Source organism: Melopsittacus undulatus, chromosome 2, assembly GCF_012275295.1.
Source record: "Melopsittacus undulatus isolate bMelUnd1 chromosome 2, bMelUnd1.mat.Z, whole genome shotgun sequence".
In the NCBI taxonomy this organism is placed as follows: Eukaryota; Metazoa; Chordata; class Aves; order Psittaciformes; family Psittaculidae; genus Melopsittacus; species Melopsittacus undulatus.
This window is the reverse complement of record NC_047528.1, coordinates 22,079,174-22,102,824: the sequence shown is the minus strand read 5'-3', so window position 1 is coordinate 22,102,824 and position 23,651 is coordinate 22,079,174. Positions and strand designations below refer to the sequence as shown.

The following is a 23,651-nucleotide window of genomic DNA, read 5'->3' as shown; positions in this document are numbered from 1 at the left end:
TGTCCGAGGTATAGAGTTTTATGGTATACATATGCTCTCTTCATTACATGACCTATTTACACAGGTGTTAGAAGAGTCAAACATATCAATGTACTTGGATATGTACATGTATTTGCACAGGACAAATGCAGTGAAGAACCCCAGAGAACCAAAGGGATGCAAACTTCCAGGATCCAAAACCTACTCTGTGTTTTCACCAAAGCAGACTTTGGTAATCTGTCATAACCTACACTACACCTGCAGAAAATAACATGAAAACTGTACACACACCTCTACATGAAGTCTGGTGGTGGTTGGGTTTTTTTAGATTATCAGATGACAAGTTCTATGCCAGAATGAAGTATTTAATCTTCAAACCTAAGCCTTTTTGCAAATCACTTACAAATTCATCATATTAATATTCAGTGGAAATGTTTAATATGAATGCTTTTTTATAAATTCTAATGGTTTTGTTCACGTAGATTGAAATGTCAAAACAGCAAATGTCAAAATATTTGAAAAAGGGTTTAATTTTGCTAGAAAACAAAGTCAATTCACAGAGTCAAGTATAGCTAATACAGGATTTTAGATTGTCCTAAGTGGAATAGGTGTACTCACACTAGAACTTTCAAGCAATTTTGTATTTCCTTCCCATTGGAGTGTTTTAGCTAGCCCTAAATATTTATTACCCCTGTTGGTGACAAGTGAAAAAATCCCATGCTTCTGGAATCAGAGTGAATTCTTCTTAAACACTAGTATCAAGATTACAATCACTATTTGCATTCTGCATATGAACTACAGATCACTGAAAGTCTCCTGTTGCACTGCAGCAAGAAAAGGAAATGTAACACAAATGAGCTTAATTTGCTGCAAAGTACAGCAAGACACTTCGGTAATCTCACAAAAATGTCATACTGGAACTTGTTACAGTGAGTTCAATTTGATCTTTTAATGTAATACAGTACATTTTTATAAACTTAACATTATCATTGCAGAAGAGCATGCTAACTCAGTGTTAGCAATTTATCTTTTATACATAATTATACTCTACTGTAGCTACTGTACGCAGATCTCAAAATGTTAGTACATAAAATATTCATTTTCTTTATATGAGATGAGAATGAACTTAGAAGAGATTTGAATGTAAGAATGAAATATTTGCTGTGCCTATTTCTCAAGAAATAATGAATTACACATTATAACCCAAGAAATCATCATTTAAATTGCAAAACTATAGTTTAAATTTACATTAGACATTGTGATCAGTAATGTGCATCAATATTCCATGAAGTTTAACCTAACCAATGTTTATGCACATAAAGCCTCAAGAGTCTGCAGCTGTTTTAGTATCAATTTTTCATATTTTTTGTATAAAATGGACTTAAAGGTACATCTTCCATAAATGTTTTCAGTGCAATTCTGTCAAAGAGGAAAACATAAAGCTAGCTTTCAATCATTTTATACCATAAAAACCACCCCAACAGCTTGCATTTGCACTGCTGAAGCATTGAAGCATTAATAAGCCAGTTCTGTTGTGCCAACTATTTCAAAGTCAATTCAAATCAACCGTAATTGCCTTTTTAGGCAGCATTTCACCTATACCTATAGGTATAAATGTTGAAAAGCTGAATACTGAAGGGAGAAGGGGGAATGTTGAGGCAAAATAATCTAGTATTTATAATACTTTTTTCCATTAATAAAAAAAAGCATAATGAAAAAATTATAACTGTTTCTTTAGTGGTGATCTTATAATTTGGAAATAAGTAAATCCATGTTTTAGTATTGTTTCCTCTAATCTTTATAGGCCACCTTGTAACTCTAACTTAGTTATTGATGGATTACATGAAAATGTTTCATTATTGAGATAAAATTTTCTCAAGTTAGAAATCGATTTTTGCACATATTGTCAACTGCAGGGAACCAGAGGGAGAACAGCACCTGATATTATTGTATGTGCTTGGCTAAGCATACTGTAATAACCTATACATTTTGGTTCAAAGACACAGTTTATAAACTGTAAAACTGCATACAGGATACTGCTTTAAGTATTTCGTTTCTCTTTCTTGGTCTTTTTTTTTGTTTTTTTCAGATTATACCTTGAAAATAAAAAATAAAAATCAAAACCCCAACCTCTCTATGGTAGCAGAAAATAAAAATGGAGTTTCTCATTCAAATCTTGAATACCCTGACTGCAATAATCAGCAGCTGGTTATTCAACAAAAACTTAGCTCTTCATACCAAAAAAATTTGGCTCAAAACCCCAAAAGAAAACAAAATGGTATAATAAACTCTCAATAAAAGTTTCTCTCAAGAGGCAACCTACGATATACTACTGCTAGATACGAGTTTCCAAAAAAACATTACATCCCATTTTCGGCACATTTTTCATAAACATGCAACTTCACTATAAAATACAAAACACTTGGCTCTCAAGAACAGCTTTATAAAGACACACTGCATCAATAAAATTTTTCTTTGCGATTAACTTTACATTGTAATAAGAACTGTATTTTCACTAATGTTTATATATCAGATTTCATATTATAATGTAGTAATAATTTGCTCTGTGAACATCACGTTCAGAAGGAAATATCTATACACATTAACATACTAGACTATTAAAAACTCAGTTACAGAATTTTATTGATACAGTAGATTAATAAAAACTGATGGGGAAGATAAAATGGGTAGGGTATTCAGTACATTATTTAATAACACACTTTTAAAATTAAAATATTTTAAATCCTTTCTGAATTTTCAATGCCACTAGAAGTCCAGAAAAGTCTGGCATCAATACTGAGGTGTAAAACAAACAACTTCTTTCACAATTTGCATCTCTTGTATTATTCTATCCAACATTGTTCAACAGTAAAAGAAAGTAATTTAGCACCTCTGATGATAAGTAGGTGCTTAAAGGTAAACACTAGATTAAATCCATGAAGGAAACAAAGACCATTTTTTTTCTTCTTCTCTACAAATAGTGGCAAAAGAAAGTGGCACTATTTGTTCAACTGATTTTGTTTTCACAGTTAAATGTCAACAAGAGTACAAATACGAACACTGACAGATATTGCTTGAGATCAATTTTCAACAAACTGTTCTTTTTTTATATCAATAGATCCAATAAACGGTGGGGTACTGTCAGTTTAAAGCCGCAGATAAAAGCTATACAAGCACTTTAGAAGTCAGAAACATTAAAAAAAGAACTATTTACAGTTTTCTTCTTTAGTTCGTATGTCTACAAAGCCAGCGCACGTTACACTTCACAAAAATCCACAGTTAATGATATCAACATGTGTGTGGCTAAAGCTTGTGACCTAGGGACTGCAAATACAGGGGCAGGAAAAGGAAAATAGGTTTTGTCTTTTGTTCAGCAACCCCATTTGTGCACTAACAGCTTCATTCAGTCTCAAGCTTTATAGTAAAAGCATTCTTCAAAGCTTTCACCAGGAAGGCTGACAACTACATGCTCACTCATCGCCTTTCCCTTTTGGAAGCTCTGCGACGGACCTGTTTGGAGAAAAAGCATTTTAAATGTTTTTTTTTTTCAGGAAAATATCTAAAAAATTCAGGAATAAATATATTTTATAATGGAAAAAATACGTAAGTCTCACAATAACATTTGAGTAACTGTATACAGTGTCATTCATTACTCATCACAGCCACAAAGATGATTAAGGGAATGGAACATCTCCCTTATGAGGAGAGGCTGAGGGAGCTGGGTCTCTTTAGCTTGGAGGAGAGGAGACTGAGGGGTGACCTCATCAGTGTTTACAAATATGTAAAGGGTGGGTGTCAGGATGATGGAGCTAGGCTTTTTTCAGTGATATCCAGTGACAGGACAAGGGGCAATGGGTGTAAACTGGAGCATAGGAGGTTCCATGTGAACATCAGGAAGAACTTCTTTACTGTGAGAGTGACAGAGCACTGGAACAGGTTGCCCAGGGAGGTTGTGGAGTCTCCTACGTTGGAGATATTCAAGGCCCGCCTGGACAAGTTCCTGTGTGATGTACTCTAGGTTACCCTACTCTTGCAGGGGGGTTGGACTGGATGATCTTTCGAGGTCCCTTCCAAACCTTGGGATTCTGTGATCACAGGGACAAGTCCTAGTCAATGACCAGGATATAACTTTGCTTGATGTTCCTTAGTCTGCATCCTTCAAATATTAAAAAATCATTTATTTTCATTTTTTAGAGTTTTCCTACACTCAGATGCTCCAATCATCAGAAGTGTCCAAAAGTGTGAAGGCATTCACAGTAACATTTTAAGTATTGCTACTAATAACATTACTAATGAAATAAAGACAAAAATTAACTTAGTTTAAAATATTTGCATATTCTGGGAAGAGGAAAAAATCTGTTTAGGATTCTGCTCCAAGATCCCATGCTTCTCTTCCAGGACTATTTATTTTGTGTCTTTTTTTTTTTTTTTGTTGTATAAAGAAACATTATGATGATCTTGCTGAGAAGAATGGGCATGAGTTACCTGGAAAATAATTACCATGAGCTTGTACACAACTCAAAAGCTATAACAGAAAACAGAAGATGCTTGACAAAACCTGGCATTTGTTAGGGAATGCAGCTTCTCTGGGAAGCTACAGTGTGGTGATACTACACAACAGTGGCAGCTGACAACCACCTCATTAATTTTGAAGGAGGAAGGTTAAGCTCTCAGAACAGGAGAAGTCATTTGCTGAACATCAACACACAGAGAACACCACAAAGACTTTCACAGAAAATCTCAGGCATTTCTCTTACATTGATTGTGGAAACTTCCTCTTCTTCCGTTACCTCTTCCTGGGGAATGTCGTCACTGACAGGTGAGCTACTCTGAAAAACATCCATCTCTTCACTAGATTCATTCTCTTTACTGGCTGCTTGTTTGGAACGTCCTGCACGGCTACAATCAGAAGAAAAATAAAGATAATTTTCATAGCATATGGCTCTGCACACGTATACACATGTATAAGAGCAAACACTTTACAAAAAAAGCAGCCTTATCACTTCATGTTATACAATAATAGCTCTTTTATACCCATCTAGTTCATCCACACATGGAATAGAAGAAGTGAAACTAGGAGGCTGGACAACAGCATTTTAAAACTCATTCTTCCAGGTTAGAGGGTTAGGAGTACAAAATTGCACAGTTTCTGCCTCCACACAACAGATTTTTCTCTTCAGTGCCAGAATATGGGCCTAAGAAGGTTGACACAACAGTAACCAGTGAACAGGAGAAGCCAAACAACCAGAGAAAGAATACCTGGTTGGTTTTGCTTTTTCCACTTCTACTCAATTCCATGAACAGATGTGCTGTACTTCTATAGGAATTTATACACAAGATTTGGTAACTGCATCAATGTTTTTACTGACCTAAACCTTTATTGCTCTTTATGAAATTAACACTATAATGAACCCGAATGCAAATCTGCCAAGCCAGCTCATGCTAAGAGCTGGGTATAATCAGGACAGCAATGCCTTCATCAGCATAATCAGGAAAAATCAGTCAACAATATCATAAATTGTCTGTTAATGATGGGAGCTGAACCACAAGCAAAAAGCACCCATTTGCTTAAAATAAGAACTAGTCCAACTCCCGCCTGAAAAAAGAGAGGCCAACTATATATATATCGAAAACTACACAGCTGCATCTACATCATAATTTTGGTTGGGTCATTAGCACAGTTCAGAATCAAATCACTGAAAAATCCAACTTCCTGCAGATGCAGTCTTGCTGCACCCAAACCAGGTAACTTTCTGGATGAAATTAAACCAGAAGCTCTGTTCCAAACTGTCAACAAACACACTTCAGTCCCCAGTGGGGGAACACAGATCCAGAACAGCTGGCTTCTGACACTATCAAAGCACACATGTGACAGGAACCACATTAAAATCTATACAAAATAGAATCTCTGAATTGCATATAGTAATTATAGTGTAGTACAGGGGTTTTCAGCATCAACCAACCAACATGATACCTGCTGAGAAACAATACAAATTAGCCCAACTCAAGCCTTCCAGGACTGGTAGACACAAGAGAATTGAAAAGAGAAGAATTACTCACAAATTCATATTTTCACAGCTCACATGCAATAACCCATAACCCAGCTGGCTATCAGAAATAGGTTATACACTATCACCTCAAAGGTGATTTTACCTCAGAGGTAAAATCCCAAATTCTTATGACAAATCAAAGGAGCCTACAAAGCTTTAAGCATTTAGATTCAATATATATATATCTTGTGGTACACAGTGCTGCTAAGCCTATCAGCTCCTTTCCCTTAAAACTGCTGTAGATACACGTGTGTAGAAAGGGAGAAAGGACTACAGCGCAATTTGAAAACTGAGGCATTACTGTGGTCTCACCTTTTCCTTACAGATTTGGAAAGGGGACAGACAATTTGAGTGGTCTGATCACACAAAACTTTTCTTGGTTTTGTTTGCATTTCTTTTTGTTTGCTTGTTTTTTAAATGAAATCTAGAATAGACCCACAACTCACAACTTACTTGGGCTCCTTGTGCCAAGAACAATGTACACACATGTGAACAAGAGCTATGCCTGTTACTGATCATGTGTACTCTTGTTTACTTTGCTTAAAATGGGGTAAAGAAATACACTGATTTCACTGAGAAGTTAATCAGAAGCTATTTAAATATTAGCACATCACCCAACAATAACTTGTGGGCATGTCTTCTCTGCATGGCAGTAGCTGTTTCCAACTCTTGTTTCACTGTACATGTAGCAGTGACTCCTGCAGTAACCAAGACAGTGTCAGGACCTGTGTTTCTGGTGACAGAGTAAAGGAGCAGGAGAGGTTTAACCTGGGGTAGGGAAACAGAACACTGCCAGAACATACAATTTGGTGTGAAATTAGAGTTTGAATTGAGGATACAAGCTTGTTCAGGCAAAGATCTTTGTTATGGAAGATTCTCCAGGGACAGACAAATTGGTATATTAAGGTGCCAGAGGAAGATCAAAATGATGCTAACTAAGCCCAGAAGCTAGAAAAACAACAGAATAGTATCAAATGCCATACTGAAGATGTACATAAATAATGCCCTAAGGAATTTATCACTGGGGTCTGGAAAAGTCTCTTGCAAATCTGTTCCATGAGCTGCAGTTTGATACCTGTGAGCAGATAAGTTCTGTCAACTTGTACACCTCTGCTTTACGTACATTGCATATACATGTACATAAAAGGTAGATACACCTGTAACTTCTGACAGCAGGCACAAGAAGATTAAGCTAGCCACAGTTTTACCTTTATCATGGTACTGTTAGAACAAGTCCAGAGGAGGGCCACGAGGATGATCAGGGGGCTGAAGTACCTCCCATATGAAGACAGGCTGAGAAAGTTGGGGCTGTTCAGCCTGGAGAAGAGAAGGCTGCGTGGAGACCTCATAGCAGCCTTCCAGTATCTGAAGGGGGCCTACAGGGATGCCGGGGAGGGACTATTTACTAGGGACTGTAGTGATAGGACAAGGGGTAATGGGTTGAAACTTAGCAGAGGTTTAGATTGGATATAAGGAAGCAATTCTTTACTGTTAGGGTGGTGAGGTACTGGAATGGGTTGCCCAGGGAGGTAGTGAATGCTCCATCCCTGGCAGTGTTCAAGACCAGGTTGGATGAAGCCTTGGGTGATCTGGTTTAGTGTGAGGTGTCCCTGCCCATGGCAGGGGGGTTGGAACTAGATCATCTTGAGGTCCTTTCCAATCCTAACTATTCTATGATTTTAGAGCTTAATCTGCCCCAGAATTTTCAAGAGCTACTATCCTTCACAAGTTGTAGCACATTTTATTCATGTGGAAATGATTCAAGTGGATAATAAGGCCACAAATTAGAAAACAAACATCAATTTAAACATCAAAATAAACTTAATTCTCCACAATACTCTTTAACCACAGTAACAATTTGATTCTTCCTCTCTATCCAAAACAAATGAGAGCACTTTTTGCTCCTTGAAGTCCTAATAAAGCCCTGCCTTTAAGGCCTTCATGTGCCTTATTTTCTCCTAGAAGAGCAAAGTTTGGTATACACTACCTGTGCACATTAAACTTACTCATAGCCTCCTGCGCTGGTGTGAGGTGTTCTGGGAGAAGCAGCTAGGGAAAACATTTTAGAAATAGAAATGGAAATTTCTTATCTGTCAATTAAAGTCAATTTTCAGTAAATGATTGTTTGGGAGCACAGAGGCATAGTTCTAATTTTCTCTAAATACAAATTTAGAAAATGTTCCCCACTTACACTTTTTTTGGCTGTGATGGTGGTGTGTTTGATGACCTTCCTCGTCTTTTCTGTGGCGTAGACTGTGCTGATTCAACTGTACTAGTTTCAGATGGTTCTGCTCTGTTTTGAGGAAGACCCAAATTGCAAAGTATCAAATTATAACTAATGTCCAAGGATAAAAAAGATGCAGCTTACAAGAAGACAGACTTACCTCTGCTGTGTTCTTTTTGGTGTCCTATTTTGCCTGCCTTTTGTTTTTTGTTCAATATTTTCAGTTTGCCTTTCTTCCTCTTCATCCTCCTCATCTGCTGCAGCTGCTGATGGTTGTTTTTTTTTGCTCCTTTTTGATGATTTTGCTACTGGTTCTTCCTTAGTTGTTCCCCCATTATTTGCTTTGGGAGGGCGTCCTCTTCTCCCTTTCTTTGGTGGACTATTCTGTTCATCCTCACTTTCTATAACATCTTCTTTTAGCCTTTTTTCCTCTTGCCATTGTGTTTCATCAGATTCTGAAACAACTGCAGGTCTCTTCCTTCCCCGTTGACTGCCTCTAAGTTTCTGCTCTTGACCCAGTTTATTCAGGTCATCTATGCTTAGTTTCTCTTCTGCATCTGTGATAGCTGCTTTCTTCCTTCCTCTAGGCTTCTCCATCTCTGACTGAAAAGGTAAGATTATACACCTTTAAATTTAAAAATTAAACCGCCATACTAAACTGTCAGGTATGCAAAAGCTACAGAAACTTTACCCTTCAAGAGAAAGAGTTTTCAAGTTACACAACTTCATAACAATCTAAGATTGTCTGCCATATCCATTTCAGAAACCTTTGCAAAAATATAAACACAAACATCAATATAAAATGCCAGGCAAAAGAGAAAAATCATTTAAAAAACTGAAGTGTGTAAGGTCTTCATTTGTATGCTCACCTGTGGCAAACACAAGTTGCTAGGACATCTGAAAGTGCATTTTTATCAACAGGAAAAGATAAAGATATAGAAGATGGGAATTGTCAATTTGTGGCTTCAGCTCTGTAGCAAGCTGCCAGGGTGCTTATGCCTAGCTCCCATGCTGGCAGTGGCAGGGAACTAACAGAGAAGACAACAGGTAACCCAAATTTATAATTGTACAAGGAAGCACAGGAATTTGTGGTAGCTGCCAAAGCATGGCTGTCAGGACTGCACTAAGACTCAACATTTGCTCTGTGCAGCAAAAACCCTACCCAACCCATAAAAGAATCACAGAATATATGGGTTGGAAAGGACCTCTAAAGATCATCTCATTCCAAACCCCCTGCCACGTGCAGGGACACCTCCCACTAGACTAGGTTGCTCAAAGCCCTGTCCAACCTAGTCTTGACCATTTCAAGGGAAATTTCCAGCCACAACTTCTCTGTAAAACCTGTTTCAGTGTTTCACCTCCCTCACTAACAAATTTCTTCCTAATACCTAATCTAAATCTACTCTCTTTCAGTTTAAAACCATTGCTCTTTGTTCCATCATTACAGGGCCCTGTAAAGTCTTTCTCCATCTTTTCTTACAAGACCCCTTCCTGTGTTTGAACTGTGAAGACATCTCCTGTCAGTTCATGACTTCAGTGACACAGCTGATGACCTAGATCAGTGACATCCTCATTATTCCCTGTTCTATTTGCTTTTGCTGTGATTGTGCATGTGTCATTGCAGCTTCTTTTATCAGGTAAATAGTTGTAGCCAAGTTTCATAGTAAAGTTTGTCTCTTTGGGTTTAACAGTATTCCACAACCTTAGAATTAACATGTTACACTATGATCCAATCTGGACAAATAACCAAAACACTGACATCTTTAAAACGTGGACTTTCTGCTCCCTGATTAAAGTTCTGCTTCTCAGTTAATGCTTGCTATAATCTGCTTCCCAGCTTCAAAAAAACCCAGATGAGTCCCGAATCAATAACCTTAAGCAGCTTGATTACATAGTCAAAGTGAAATAAAAATGCCCTCAAAAGTACAAGAAATACAGAATTGTATTTGCTTTATTCCTCAGCTTTGTCGCAGTTACCAATTCAACCAAATGCTTGTAAACACGAACTGCATGCCAGCAGCTGTTTAGACTCTCAGGCTTTTCAAGGTTTACAGCTGAAGTGACGTATCAATATAGGCAGTGGGTTTTTTTGACAAGAGATTTATTTGCTTTATTGTAAGCCAGTTTGCTTTTCCCACAAGATATCACAATATAAGAGGGTTATCTGTACTTCAAGGCAAGCAAAAGTTCAGGACATTTTCACTAATCAGTACCTTAAGTTCCAAGCAACTTCAAAAAATGAAATAGACATACTGGGAGAACAGAGAAATGTCAGAGACAGTAAAAAATAAAACAGCAGTTACATCATAGAATAGTTAGGATTGGAAAGGACCTCAAGATGATCTAGTTCCAACCCCCCTGCCATGGGCAGGGACACCTCACACTAAACCAGATCACCCAAGGCTTCATCCAAACTGGCCATGAACACTGCCAGGGATGGAACATTCACTACATCCCTGGGCAACCCATTCCAGTACCTCACCACCCTTACAGTAAAGAACTTCTTCCTTATATCCAATCTAAACCTCTGCTGTTTAAGTTTCAACCCGTTACCCCTTGTCCTGTCACTACAGCCCCTAACGAATAGTCCCTCCCCAGCATCCCTGTAGGCCCCCTTCAGATACTGGAAGGCTGCTATGAGGTCTCCACGCAGCCTTCTCTTCTCCAGGCTGAACAGCCCCAACTTTCTCAGCCTGTCTTCATATGGGAGGTACTCCAGCCCCCTGATCATCCTCGTGGCCCTCCTCTGGACTTGTTCTAACAGCTCCATGTCCTTATATTGAGGATGCCAGAACAAGGACATACTTACTGCATTCTATAAAAACCAATTTGTGACTTATTATGACTTTTATATTATGACTATTATAATTATAATTATGACATTATATCATGACTATTATAATAAATCTGACCTTGTTTATATTACTACTTTTTCATGTACATCTAAACTACTATAAAATTTACATACTGCCAGCTGTTATTAAGGGACAAAGAATGGAAATTTACTAGTAGTGTGTGAAATTAATATTTTTTAACTGCTGTTAGAATTATAACACAATTATAATTTTCTTTGGTGGTTCATTTTTCTCCATTTTGATACATGCGTAAATTCCACCTGAGACAGTATTTAACCTGCATTTGGTATTTAGAATATTTCATAATTTTCTTAACATACTAAAGTACTATATCTGATTGAGAGTACAAATAGTTTTTATACCCTCACTAGGATTACTCCCATAATCCAAGGGAAAGTGGTCAGTGACCTGATACAGCACTTTGACACACACAGGCCCATTAAGGCCAAATGGGATCCACCCAAGGGTACTAAGGGAGCTGGCTGTAGTGCTCACTGAGCCACTTCCCATAATTTATCAGCAGCCCTGGGTAACCGGGGAGGACTCAGTGGACTGGAGGTAGCAAATGAAGGGCTAAGAAGGAGGATCTAGGGAACTGCCAGGCTGTCAGCTTAACCTCAGTGCCAGGGACGGTTACAGAGCAGATCATCTTGAGTGCCATCACACAGCATGTATGGGATAATCAGGTGATCAGACCCAGTCAGCATGGATTTATGAAAGACAAGTCCTGCTTGGCAAATCACATCTCCTTCTATGACAAGGTGGCCTGCTTGGTGGATGAGGTAAAGACTGTGGATGCCACCTACCTCAACTTCAGCATAAAGCCTTTGACACCATTTCTCAGAGCATTCTCCTAGAGAAACTGGCTGCTCATGGTCTGGACAGACATACACATTGCTGCATAAAAAACTGTCTGGATGGCTGAACCCAAAGAGCAGTGAATGGAGGGAAATCCAGTTGGCAGCTGATCAAATTGGTGTCCTCCAGAGCTCAGTACTGGGGCCAGTTCCATTTAGTATCTTTGTCAATGATGTGAACATGGAGACCAAGTGCACCCTCAGTATGTTTGCAGACAACACCAAGTTGGCTGGGAGTGTTGATCTGCTGGAGCACAGGAAGGCTCTGCTGAGGGATCCGTACAGGCTGGACTGATGGGCTAAGGCCAGTGGTATAAGGTTCAACAAGGCAAAGTGCCAGGTCCTGCATATGAACAACAACAACCAATGCAATGCTGCAGGCTTGTAGAAGAGTGGCTGGAAAGCTGCCTGGCAAAACAGGACCTGAGTGTGTTGGCTGACAGCTGCCTGAACATGAGCCAGCTTGTGCCCGGGCAGCCAAGAAGGCCAACGGCATCCTGACCTGTATCAGCAACAGGCTGGCCAGAAGGATGAGGGAAGTGATTGTCCCCCTGTACTGAGCAACTGGTAACGCTGCACCGCAAATCCTGTGTTCAGTTCAGGGCCCTTCACTACAACAAAGACATTGAGGTGCTGGAGTGGGTCCAAAGAAGGGCAATGAAGCTGGTAAAGGGTCTGGAGCACAAGTCCTGCCAAGGAATGGCTGAAGAGAACTGGGGTTGTGTAGTCTCAGGGGACACCTTAGTGCTCTCTACAAATACCTGAATAGAGGCTGTTGCACAGTGGGTGCTGGTCTCTTCTTCCAGGTAACAAATGATAGCAAAAGAGAAAACAGCCTCAAACTCTGCCAGGAGAGGTTTGAACTGGATATTAAGAAAAATTTCTTCACTGAAAGGGTTGTTAAGCACTGGAACAAGCTGCCCAGGGAAGTGGCTGAACCAACATCCCTGAAGGTGTTTAAAAGACGTGTAGATGTGGCACTTTAAGGACATGGGTTAGAGGTGGACTTGGCAGTTAACAGTTGCACTCAATGATCTTAAAGGTCTTTTCCAACCTCAATAATTCTATGAAAATCAGACAAACTGAACCTTTTTTCATTGCATTTTCATATCCAATTCAAACATGTTTTCCCATAGTTTACACGATCAACTACTCATGTTTTAGCACATTTTCTTGGTATCAGATATCACCACTTTGGTTTTTATTATAAGTCCTGGTGACTTAAAATAAAACATGTGCAATGCAACCAATCAGCTCACCCTTACAATATCAGAGTCGTCCCTCTTGTCAGTTTTTTTCCCTGGTAAGGGTGAAGTCAGTGTGAATTCTTCATTTTCACTGTGGTCCATTTCAGTACTGTCAAGCCTAGGATGAATAAATATTTATTCTTCTAATTATTATAATACAGCAGGCAATACTTTAAAAATATATATATTAAGAACAACATCACTTCTAGAGGACTTTTTTCTTCTTTGGTATCTCCACTCAAAACACCGATCAGTTTAACTTAGGTGAACTGGGCAGATTATGAAGATGACAGAACATGTCAGACTGCAAGCACAGCATTTTTTAAATGAACTGGATGTAGAACACTACTGGTCTCAGATTCATTTCTGGATATAGAGAATAATCTGGATTCCAACATGTCTTTAGCCAATAATGTATTTCAACATATGAACCTACATAACTTATTTCTTACAAGTCACTCTGTGGACTTCCCATGGAGCTGACAAGTATTTTTTGTAAAACACTGCACTACATTTTAAATTAGTATTGTATGTTAATAGTATACATTAAATTAGGATTATAGTTACACAAGTACCACGTGAGAAGTCTTATTTCCAAACACAACATTTTCCTCAGTCTTGAAATAAAGTGAGAAAATATGAATATGCAATCTCTAAATGGTCTGTGAAAAAAACTGATTATAAGGTGACTTTCAGTTCAAAAATGAGCATAGGAAGATACAGTAACTGATTAATAACCTTAAAATTTGACACAAAATAAGCTATAATTTTTGAAGATGGGTATCGAGAACTAGACTTATGTAGCATTACAGTACATTCCCCCCTCCATCACAGGAATCTAAAATAAAAAACTATTAAAATGTTTATCTATAAATTTGTCCCAGATTTTGCAAATGAGGAAGTCATGCAAGATCACTATAATGGTCCACCCAGTCCTCACCATCTATGGTGTGCTGTTAACATTATGGCAGGCCACAAAGTTCCTAGGAACTGCAGATGTATGTATACACACAAACACAAACATACGTGTGTTTATATACATATATACAGGTGTGTGGCTTATATATAGATATAAAAAAAGAAAATGAACATATAAGTTCTCTTTCCCTCCTACAGGCAACTCTGGATACGACTTGATTCTGTTTGTTTGGGGTTTTTTTTAAAACAAATTTATTTCTTGAGTTAGAAAGCCAAATTCATGGTTTCAGTTATACCAGTGTGGTACCATAACTTTACTTCAAAAAAAGATAATAGAATTCTGTTTCTCACTTAGAAAACATTATAGAAATATTCAAAGTTGCCATTATAAATACTTGAAATATCAAAGCTGCTTTGTTGTCTACCAACCTCCCTTTGATCCTTCCTGGAGAGCTTGGATTTGAACTGCTGCTGGCATTGCTTACAGTTTCCATTCGTGAAGATTTGGATTGAGACTGCTTGCCTGCTGACGAAAGAGGCTTATTAACTGCTCCGAGAACATTGGCTGCTTTGGGCTGAAACCAAAAATATATTTCCTTTATTTGGAGCTACACATTTAGATATTGTTAACATGTACTATGCTTAAAATATTCACAGATTTCACTTTCTGCAATCAATATCTTAGTTTTAACACAAAACTATAAACATTTTCATATGGAAGTTACAACAGACACCAGAAGGATGCTGACAAAGCTGTAATCAAATAGCCTGCTGCCACCAAAACCAGAGTATGCTTTTTCCTACCCTTATAGTCTGCCCTCTTCTCATTGGTAGTACTGCGTGCTCACCTGACCCTGCAGTAAGCCACTTCAGCATTTTTGTGCAGTTTGCTTTCTGGTGACTTAGGTGCCTGAACCAGCTCACCATTTGGGTCACATAAGCATCTGTACTAGCAAAACAGAAACAGCAGGACAGCCCTTTCATCAAAGAAGCCATTAAACTGGCTAAGCTGTAGTGACAAACCGTACTAGTTTCAACTGGGAATGAATCTGAATCCAAAAAACCAAATACTGTGGAGAGCATTCTGGTACTTCATCCACAGATTATAAACATTAGGCTTTTAACAGGTGCCAAAAATTCCAGACACTGGTGAGCTTCAGGTTACTCATATAACTGGATTGTCTTTCAGACATGCCAAATACCTGCAGCTCATACGAACTTCTGAAAGAGTTGAAAGAGTTCAGTTACTCCTAAAGAGAATAAACCTTTATGCCAAACACCTACATACAAAACCACTGAACTGAAGACCATTGCCTTCAATTCTCATGATCTAGGATGATCCATCTTCTAGCTCAGTACTGGATTCAAGCTATGTCTAAAGTTAGTGACAGCTGAAGAAGAACAAATTCAACATGCACATCATAGCAGCTTTGTGTGTTTCTTTTTCAGAGACATGCACTGTGGAAGTAGTGGTTATATTTTTATAGCTGGAGGGAATTTTACACGTCCACCAAAGATTCACTCTGCACCGAGTACAAGCAAAATGGCATATCCTTTCCAAAAGTAAACCTTAGAGAACAAAGTCCAGTTTAAGAAAGTATATCTATTAGTTTAGAACTTAACCAATAAGTGAATATAGGAAGAGCTCTAGGGCAGAGAGATGTTCAAATTCAAACTGGAGTGGACTTCCTACTAAAAAGGAACAAACAGGTCCTGCACTAACCATTCCTCCCTTAGCACAGAACCTACACTCAAGCTGCTGCCCTGCTTACATCCACCCCACTGCAATCCACTCAAGATAGTTTTGCACTCCCAAAACTGAGACTCCCTAGATCAACTCTCGCTTCATGTTGATGTCATCTTGGTCAAACAACCGAAAAGTTTTGGTGACCAAATACACCTCTGTGTTTGTTACAAAATTTCAGAACAACAAAAAAAGGAACTAGAGCACCTGGCACTAGAAATAAAAAATAATATAAAACCTGCCTTAGGTTTCAAAAGCATTTCAGTTAGGATATATGAGAGATATGGAGATACTGGGGAGAGTCCAGCAAACGGCCTCTAAGATAAAAGACAGGACCAGAGCATTTGTCTTATGAGGAAAGTCTGAGAGAGCAAGGACTTTAGACTACATGACCTCCAAATACCCCTTCTGAACTCAAATATTCTGTGATTCTATGATTTTTTGTGATGGCATAAACATGTTTCTTGTTTAATATTATCACAATACACTTAACATATTAACTTGGGGACAAACTAGCAAGTATGTTTTATATCAAGAACTGGGTAAGAGAACTTAATATTGACTACGGATCAGAAATTAAAGAGACAATTTTCATTTAAAGATCTGTGCATCTTCAGTAAAAACTGAATCTCTAATCCATGGAGTTCAAATACTGAAATGTACAATACAGTGATGACACATTCCAATCAATAAATGTTGGCTTTCAACTTCCAAGAAGAAAGATGCTCCTGTACATCTGCTTTTTTTCCTGACTTGCATTCCTCCTTTATTAGTAAATCACTACATAGCAGCTAATACTTCATTAGCAAACTTAAGGGTAATGAAGATGTTGTACTTCTTTTGCAAGGTAGCAAATTAATGTTCTCCTGTAATCTAGATCGGGACACATTACTGCAAATTAAAAAAATCATAATTTGTTTTCCTTTACTAGAATTCAGTTTTATTCTAAGGAGTACATGGATTTAGTTTTAGTGAAGAGAGAACACTGCCATTCAATAAAATGCATATTTAGAAAGAACAAATTAATATAACCATAGAACAGTCAGATATCTTGTAAGATACTGTAAAATGATATTCAGGTTTCTCAAAGATTAACTCAGGTGATTTTTAAAATAATTTTCTATTAGAGTTCTCCATAGCTGTCACTTCATATGCAGTACTGTAGTCTTCTGCAGAAAAAAACGTTAACCATTTTGCAAACTTATCAGATATTATGGGGTTGGGCTTTTGGACTCTCTCCTTTAGAAGACAACAGGCTTTGCCTACTACTACCACACCTCAGCAGATACAGCAGCAGTTTTCCCTTCTACCTCTTTCTCTTTACCTGTTTACTAACCTTTGGTATAGATACCCTTTGGGTAGAAATTATCTATTCTCTTACACTTGAAGATTTTATTAACCACATGTTCGTTTTCTTAAAACAACCCAAAACCCAAACCAAAACCACAAACATAGTATCAAAAGCAAACTCTCTCAACCTCCTCATCATACATACCTTTCCAGGAGTAAAAAAAGACTTCATTTCCGGAGGAAGATAATTTTTGGTGTTACTGAAATTCTGTAAAGGAATGATGGGGAGAAATGGGGAGTGGAATCAGAACAATAATAATTAGCAAGATACATACATTTTGAAGGTAGTACTGAAAGATATTAACAAATGAAGAAGGAACAGAATCATAGAATAGTTAGGGTTGGAAAGGACCTCAAGATCATCTAGTTCCAACCCCCCTGCCATGGGCAGGGACACCTCACACTAAACCATGTCACCCAAGGCTCTGTCCAACCTGGCCTTGAACACCTCCAGGGATGGAGCATTCAGTACCTCCCTGGGCAACCCATTCCAGTACCTCACCACCCTTACAGTAAAGAACTTCCTCCTTATATCCAATCTAAACTTCCCCTGTTTAAGTTTGAACTTGTTACCCTGTCACTACAGTCCCTAATGTATAGTCCCTCCCCAGCATCCTTATAAGCCCCCTTCAGATACTGGAAGGCCGCTATGAGGTCCATGACAGCTGAGGTAAGTAGCTTGAGAGAGGACACATTCAACACCAGAGCAGGGGGAAGCTCAGCATCCAGGAGCCTCAACTGAGAGCAGCAAGAGCCACCGAGGGAGCCTCAAGTCCTCAACAGGACTTGCCCAGGACGGTTGTTGACATGTACAATGATATTCACTGCTATAACACAGACTCTGATAAAATGCCTCCTCAGCAAGTTTGCTGGCGATACAAAACTGGGAGGAGTGGCTGATACCCCTGAGTGCTGTGCTCTCATCCAGAAGGATCTAGAAGGATGGGCAGAGAGGAACTTTTTGTAATTCATGAAGGTAAGTGTAGGGTCCTGCACCTGGGGAGGAATAACACCATACACCAGACCTGGTGGACAGCAGCTCTGCAGAGGACCTGAGGGTCCTGGTGAACAACAAGTTGTCAATGAGTCAGCAGTTATGTGCCCCTGGGGCCAAGAAGACCAATGATATCCTGGACTGCATTAGGAAGCATTGCCTGCAGGTGGAGGTACATGTTCCTTCCTCTCTACTCAGCCCTGGTGAAGCCTCACCTGGAGCAGTTTGTCAAGTTATGGGATCCCAAATACAAGAGAGAAGCTGCTGGAGCAAGTCTAGCAAGGGGCTACTAAGGGTCTGGAATGTCTATTCATATGAGGAAAGGCTGAGGGAACTGGGCCTGTTCAGCCTAGAGACTGCTCTGGGGTGATGTGAGTAATATTGATAAGTATCTGAAGGGAGGGTGTTGAGAGGATGGGGCCAGACTCTTCTTGGTGGTTCCAGCAGACAGATCAGAGGAAATGGACATAAACTGAAACAGAGGAAGTTCCACCTGAACATGAGGTGGAACTTTACTTTGAGGGTGACTGAGCATTGGAATAGGTTGCCTAGAGAAGTTGTGTTGTCTCCTTCTCCAGAGATACTCAAGAGTTGCCTGGACAATCCTGAGTAAGGCGCTCTAGGTTACCCTGCTTGAGCAGGGAGGTTGGACTGGATGACCTCTGGTGGTCCCTTCCAACCTCAACCATTCTGTGATTTTCTTTACATCATTTATGTTTTTAAAATTTTAAACCTGAAGAACACTATTTTGCAGTGAGGGGAAGAAATCAGTATGTGTGCACATATATAAATATTTATGAATATATATATATATATACATGCAACTATACTATAATAGAGAGAAGTCAGAAGTTACAAGAACAATTAAAAAACCCCTCAGTTACAACTAACAAAGATTTAAACAGACCTATCTCAAGAAAAATTAAATGTTAACATATACCTTGTCAGGCTGAGTAAAATATCTGGCAGGAAGGACCGGGTCTTTCGGGGATTCCAAACTGTATGTTGTACTCTTTGACATAATGATATTCATAGCTACATCACAGACTGTGTAGAGTTTCTGTAAATAATAAAATTTAAAAGACTGATGAAACAACGTTTTAGAAGTTTACTGCACATCTTGACAATAGACAGTATATTTTAAGCACAGAACCACAAGTACTCTCAGTTCAAAAGCAATCATCTTCAACATGTAACAACAGCCTGCACCTTAAACTGTGTATCTTAGGGTATTAAAATAGAGGCGCAAAAGACGAAAGCAACTTGTGGTTTACGCATGTGGTTTAGGCCCAGCAGCTGAAGAGACACAACTTATATGATGCTTCTACACTTAAGAACAGTGTATGCCACAGTTTCAAAGACAAATCTAAAAACAGAAACCCAAAAAATCTCACCTCTGTGGGAAAAGCAGAAAAGTGACAAATCTAAATTTCTGTGGTGCAAAAATCTCAAAAAAGATCAGGGTTTGATACATTCACTACACAATACACACTGGAGGCATTTAATGTATGTATTTTTCTTCGTATACGAAGCTTAATGTTGCACTTTTAAAATTAATTACAAAGCACTTTAGTGGATGATTTAAACAGTAAAAATTACAGTTTGCATATATTTTAGTGTTTAATAATCTCACTGAGACACAAACGGGACTAAACTATTAAAACTCCCTTGCAATCACACAAGACCTACTGAATCATAGGAAAATAACTGTAATCTAAAATACAATAAACATTACAGTATGTAAGTATTATTTCCCACATACAATTCTACGAAAGACATTTTCAGGATTGGTGTAAAACCAAAAAACAATTCATTTCCAGAAGCAGGCCAGAATTAAATGCAATTCCCAATCAAAAAGTATCACCTACTTCATTCATTTTTTGATCATCTGGTCCTTGAGCATCCTTAGTTTGTTTGATATTTTCTACCATTTTTCGGATAAACGCGTGACTGTTGTTTTCATTTTTAGCCATCAATATTTCCAGGATGAACCACAGGCACCTGAAGGAGAAATGCAGTACTCCTCGTGAATAAAAATGCAAAAGAAATTCTGTTAAACAGCACAGTTGAGAAAGTGGTGTCCTCCAGGTATTGCCAGCATTATTAATTTGAACCAGTCTAACTCTGGGAAACCAATTCTTTCAAAAATAAATAAAAAAAGAAGAAATGAAAGTAGGATGAGCAGAAGGTGAAGGTTCCTCTATAAGACAGCACAGAGCACTAAAAAAGCACATAGACTATTTCTCACAGTATTTTAGAGAAATAAGTACCATTGTCATGTGCACTGCGCAGTATCAGGGTACCACAATGAACCAACATCTCAGCATGAAGTCATGTTGTTTTTAACACTAGAAATAACATTATTAAAAGTAGTCTTACTCTTTAATGTCCTTGAGTTGTTCAATGTCCTGGACTTTGACATAATCTGGGTCATGAGCAAGGAGATGTATAGTATAAGGAACAACATATTCTGGTAGAAGTGACAAAAGTTTCTCTGAAAAGCAGAAGAAATATGCATCAAAAGACTACATACTGAGAAACATGCTTTTCTACTAGAGAGCAAAGAGCACAATTTAAGGTCAGATACAGGCACATGTGGGCCTATCACTTCCTTAAGATGTTGTATCTCATGGTTGGTGTGCAGATGTTTCATGCATGCAAAAAAATAACATTTTAAGTATGTCTCACTCAGGGCTGCACATCTTCTAGCTACCCTGAGAATACAGCTACAGTCACCCCTTTCTCCCAGTCTTTTCCTCAGTTCAAAGTCTGTATTCTGAAAGACTCTGGAAAACAGAAATGAGGATAGATCACAAAATCCATGTTAATTGCAACACATGGGACCAGCACAACTGCAGGATAAGCTCTATTCTTCCTTTGAATATTGCAGTGCACAGCCTTGCTGTCAACAGAAAGAAATGCCCTTTGCAATGGCTTTGCAGTTTTCTCCAAAACCACATACAGTTTTCTCCAAACACACATTCTCCAAACCCACATAAACATATCTGTTTAAAGAAGGGAGACGAGGTAACATGAAAGCTGTAACAAAGTAGTATTGGACTGAGCTTTAAAAGCCCAATTCCACTTGAATAGACCAGCACAACTGAACCATGGTGTTCAAAGGACTCAAAACTTCTTCCAAGGCTTGTAAATAGTCCTAAACAAGGACTGCAGAAGAATGTCTTCTCTACATCATGACAGCCAGACGGCCTGTTTTCCTTGGGCATTCAAAAAGTAAGGATTGCTGCCAAGGCCCCTCCCAGTTACGAAATATACATTCCCTAAGGTAACCAACATATTCCTGAGCTAACCTATGCAGAGTGAACTTCAGCACCTCAAAGTCCAGTTACAAAAATCAGAATAAAAAAGGACATATCCTGAAGGGCAAGGACAACAAAAAGCATTTTGCAAAATAACATCCAAACTACTTTCTTTAGCCTAATGACAAAGAAGAACTGGAAGATGCTCAGCACATCCAAGTTATTAAACCTGTACCCTAGTATGACAGGCAGGGAAGGCATGCTAGTATATTACAATGATATAAGCATTTGATCTAGAGTGCTTGTGGCAAATGCAAATTCATAGTATTAACATGCCTTTAGATATACACTTGAATGTACATGTAAAGGAAGGAGGGAAATTCCTGGCTCTGCTTTTGAAAAATGACATTTAGAATCATAGAATCATAGAATAGTTAGGGTTGGAAAGGACCTTAAGATCATCTAGTTCCAACCCCCCTGCCATGGGCAGGGACACCTCACACTAAACCATATCACTCAAGCCTTCACCCAACCTGGCCTTGAACACTGCCAGGGATGGAGCATTTACAACCTCCCTGGGCAACCCATTCCAGTACCTCACCAGCTAAGTTAGTGGTTGGTCAAAGACATAACCAAGTCTGAGAAATTTTATGTCAGTAAGGTTTTAACTATCCACATTAGGTTATGAATAAGAAGTCCAAACATCTGTAAACCATTATATATAATAATAATTGAAACTAGTTTATAACACATTAGAACACTGACATTTTTATCTCCAATATAGATATTTGTATAAGATGTGCCTGACAAATGCTGTGCACATCAGATAAAAAACATCATTACCGTAGATTTCAGAAGACTGATTAAATAATTGCCATGAGTAAGTAAAACCTGAATCTATCTCATTCTTAAAGGTTTGCATAGATAGGGATAATGCACAGTCTACATCAAACATTTGGATTCATTCATTACAGCAAGGGAAGCGTGAAAAATTAATAAAGGCCCTCAGAAGACAGCGCTGTCAATTTCCAGGGGTAAACTTTGAGACAGCCATTACAGTTGATGTAGTTAATTATCAAGAGTAATTATTATATAGACTGTAAGCCATAATACGGTTTGAAAGAAATCAAATCACCAAATTTCTATTGCAAGCTATATTTATGTAATTGAAATCCAGCATACAAAACCAGTTTTTAACGTGTTTCAATTGACAGTGTACTATTAACTTTAAAAACACTTCACTTTTCATGCGCTGTCCTGCAGTTTAGCCACCAGCTGTTTGCATAACTACATAGAAAATACAAAGATGTGGCAGAGAAGCAAAATACTGTAGTTATGATTTCAGAACACTGGCAAAATTTGCTTTCCTTAGATATGTCGCAGGCAAAACAGTAATAACTTCAATAGAATGCTCATTGAGAGCTTATGAACTCAGTGTTTCATTAACTTCCTGCCTTGTTATTATTTCTACAATAACTATAGCAGTAATTCCAACTTGGTCTGGAAAACAAAGTGAACACTAAACAGGAAAAGGACAAATATTGACACATATTGTATTTAACCCATCAAGACAAAAAATAGTGTTTACACATTCTTTTCTCATCTTTAATGAGAAAAGACACAACCCAAAAGGTGGGCTGGCTTTGTGGACATGAACTACCAGCATTTAAAATGCGATTATGCCAAACACCTCATGACAAGCCTTTATGAGCATTGAGTGAGGAAATAAACTTGTTAAAAACAAATATTTACTCTTGTAACTTCTCCACTTACTGACTTAAAGCATGACCTGAGAAAACAAAGAGTCTCATGCAAGACATGCCTACCCAGATGAAACTATGAACAGATACACAATCAAACTGAGTTTGCTCTTGAGTGGCTTCCACTCTGAATAGCATTTAGAGAATTTAGGAGGCCTGAGAGCAACTCCTGCCAGACTGTAAAAGGACAGTGTGGAGGAAAGAATCATTTTACTGTTGGGTACCAGTCCTTAGGAAGTTTTCCTTAGGCAAGGTACACAGAAGTTTACCATCTTTTCAACAAATGCTGAAACCTCCCAAAGATTTGAAAGATATTCAGGGTTTCAAGAAAAAACATCACAAAAAATGACATTATTATAGAGTCAGAAAAATAGCTGCACCAATCAAAAGATGCAGATTCTCAGCTCCAGTTT

At 38.4% G+C, this 23,651-nt stretch overlaps 1 protein-coding gene across 4 annotated transcripts in view; it reads right to left on the bottom strand.

The window, feature by feature from the left end:
• Nucleotides 1-903: 903 nt before the first annotated feature.
• Nucleotides 904-23,651, bottom strand: part of PDS5B (PDS5 cohesin associated factor B) — a 113,814-nt gene continuing 91,066 nt past the window's right edge. The window contains exons 26-35 of one of the 4 annotated variants that reach the window (XM_005147613.3): nucleotides 20,598-20,712; nucleotides 20,087-20,219; nucleotides 19,159-19,278; nucleotides 17,370-17,432; nucleotides 14,560-14,705; nucleotides 13,231-13,330; nucleotides 8,414-8,856; nucleotides 8,221-8,322; nucleotides 4,737-4,878; nucleotides 904-3,489 (exon numbers count right to left, since the gene is read on the bottom strand). In XM_005147613.3, the coding sequence (XP_005147670.1) occupies nucleotides 3,454-3,489; nucleotides 4,737-4,878; nucleotides 8,221-8,322; nucleotides 8,414-8,856; nucleotides 13,231-13,330; nucleotides 14,560-14,705; nucleotides 17,370-17,432; nucleotides 19,159-19,278; nucleotides 20,087-20,219; nucleotides 20,598-20,712 (1,400 nt within the window). In that variant the 3' untranslated portion in view covers nucleotides 904-3,453. Of the gene's footprint in view, nucleotides 3,490-4,736; nucleotides 4,879-8,220; nucleotides 8,323-8,413; nucleotides 8,857-13,224; nucleotides 13,331-14,559; nucleotides 14,706-17,369; nucleotides 17,433-19,158; nucleotides 19,279-20,086; nucleotides 20,220-20,597; nucleotides 20,713-23,651 lie in introns of all 4 variants that reach the window. The other 3 variants (XM_005147612.4, XM_031047692.2, XM_031047693.2) reach the window with 3 other exon arrangements.